General features: G+C 68.5%; 1 protein-coding gene across 1 annotated transcript in view; it reads right to left on the bottom strand.

The window, feature by feature from the left end:
- BAHCC1 (BAH domain and coiled-coil containing 1) overlaps window positions 1-488 on the bottom strand; it is a 3,575-nt gene extending 3,087 nt beyond the window's left edge. The window contains exon 1 of the mRNA XM_015559789.1: window positions 246-488. Coding sequence (XP_015415275.1) covers window positions 246-412 — 167 coding nt within the window. The 5' untranslated portion in view covers window positions 413-488. The remainder of the gene's footprint in view (window positions 1-245) is intronic.
- Window positions 489-584: the final 96 nt, after the last annotated feature.

Raw genomic sequence — 584 nt, 5'->3', positions numbered from 1 at the left:
GGTGGTGCCCCAGGCCCAGTGGCTCCTGCAGGGGAGAAGCCCAGGTGGGCCGAGGGCTGACAGAAGGCAGAGGGAGGGACTCTGCTGGGCTCTGTCCGTTGGACACGCCCGTGGCCCTGAGTTCTGGGCGCGAAGTGCTGGGTGCAGGAGCTACAGAGGAGCGCCAACAGCCTGGAAACTCAGCCCAGATTTGGCCGTGTGCCCAGCAGCCCAGGTGCCCAGTGCCCCACGCACCCAGGACTCACTTGACTTTCTTGACATCGCCCCTGGGGAGCTGGCCCCCAGGACGCAGGGTGGGCAGCAAGCTGGAGTATTTTCGCTTCCTCGGCCGGCCGGGCCCTCGCCTCGCTGGGCTCCGTGAGCTCTCGTCTCTCCTGGCGGCCACAGGAGGGTGGTCAGAGGTGCACACCATGCTGGGGCCCTGATGGGGTCCAGGGAGGTGGCAGGCCCCCCTAAGACGGGGCCTCGGAGCCTGGTCCTCACACGGAGGGCAAGGTCAGGCCAGGGTCCCCACTGCCCCCACCGCCCAGGGTCTTACACACCTGGACCCCAGGCCCCAGCTCCTCCCAGTGCAGCCTGCACAC

Source organism: Myotis davidii, unplaced genomic scaffold (genome assembly GCF_000327345.1).
Source record: "Myotis davidii unplaced genomic scaffold, ASM32734v1 scaffold211, whole genome shotgun sequence".
In the NCBI taxonomy this organism is placed as follows: domain Eukaryota; kingdom Metazoa; phylum Chordata; class Mammalia; order Chiroptera; family Vespertilionidae; genus Myotis; species Myotis davidii.
This window is presented reverse-complemented; position numbering and strand designations above follow the sequence as displayed.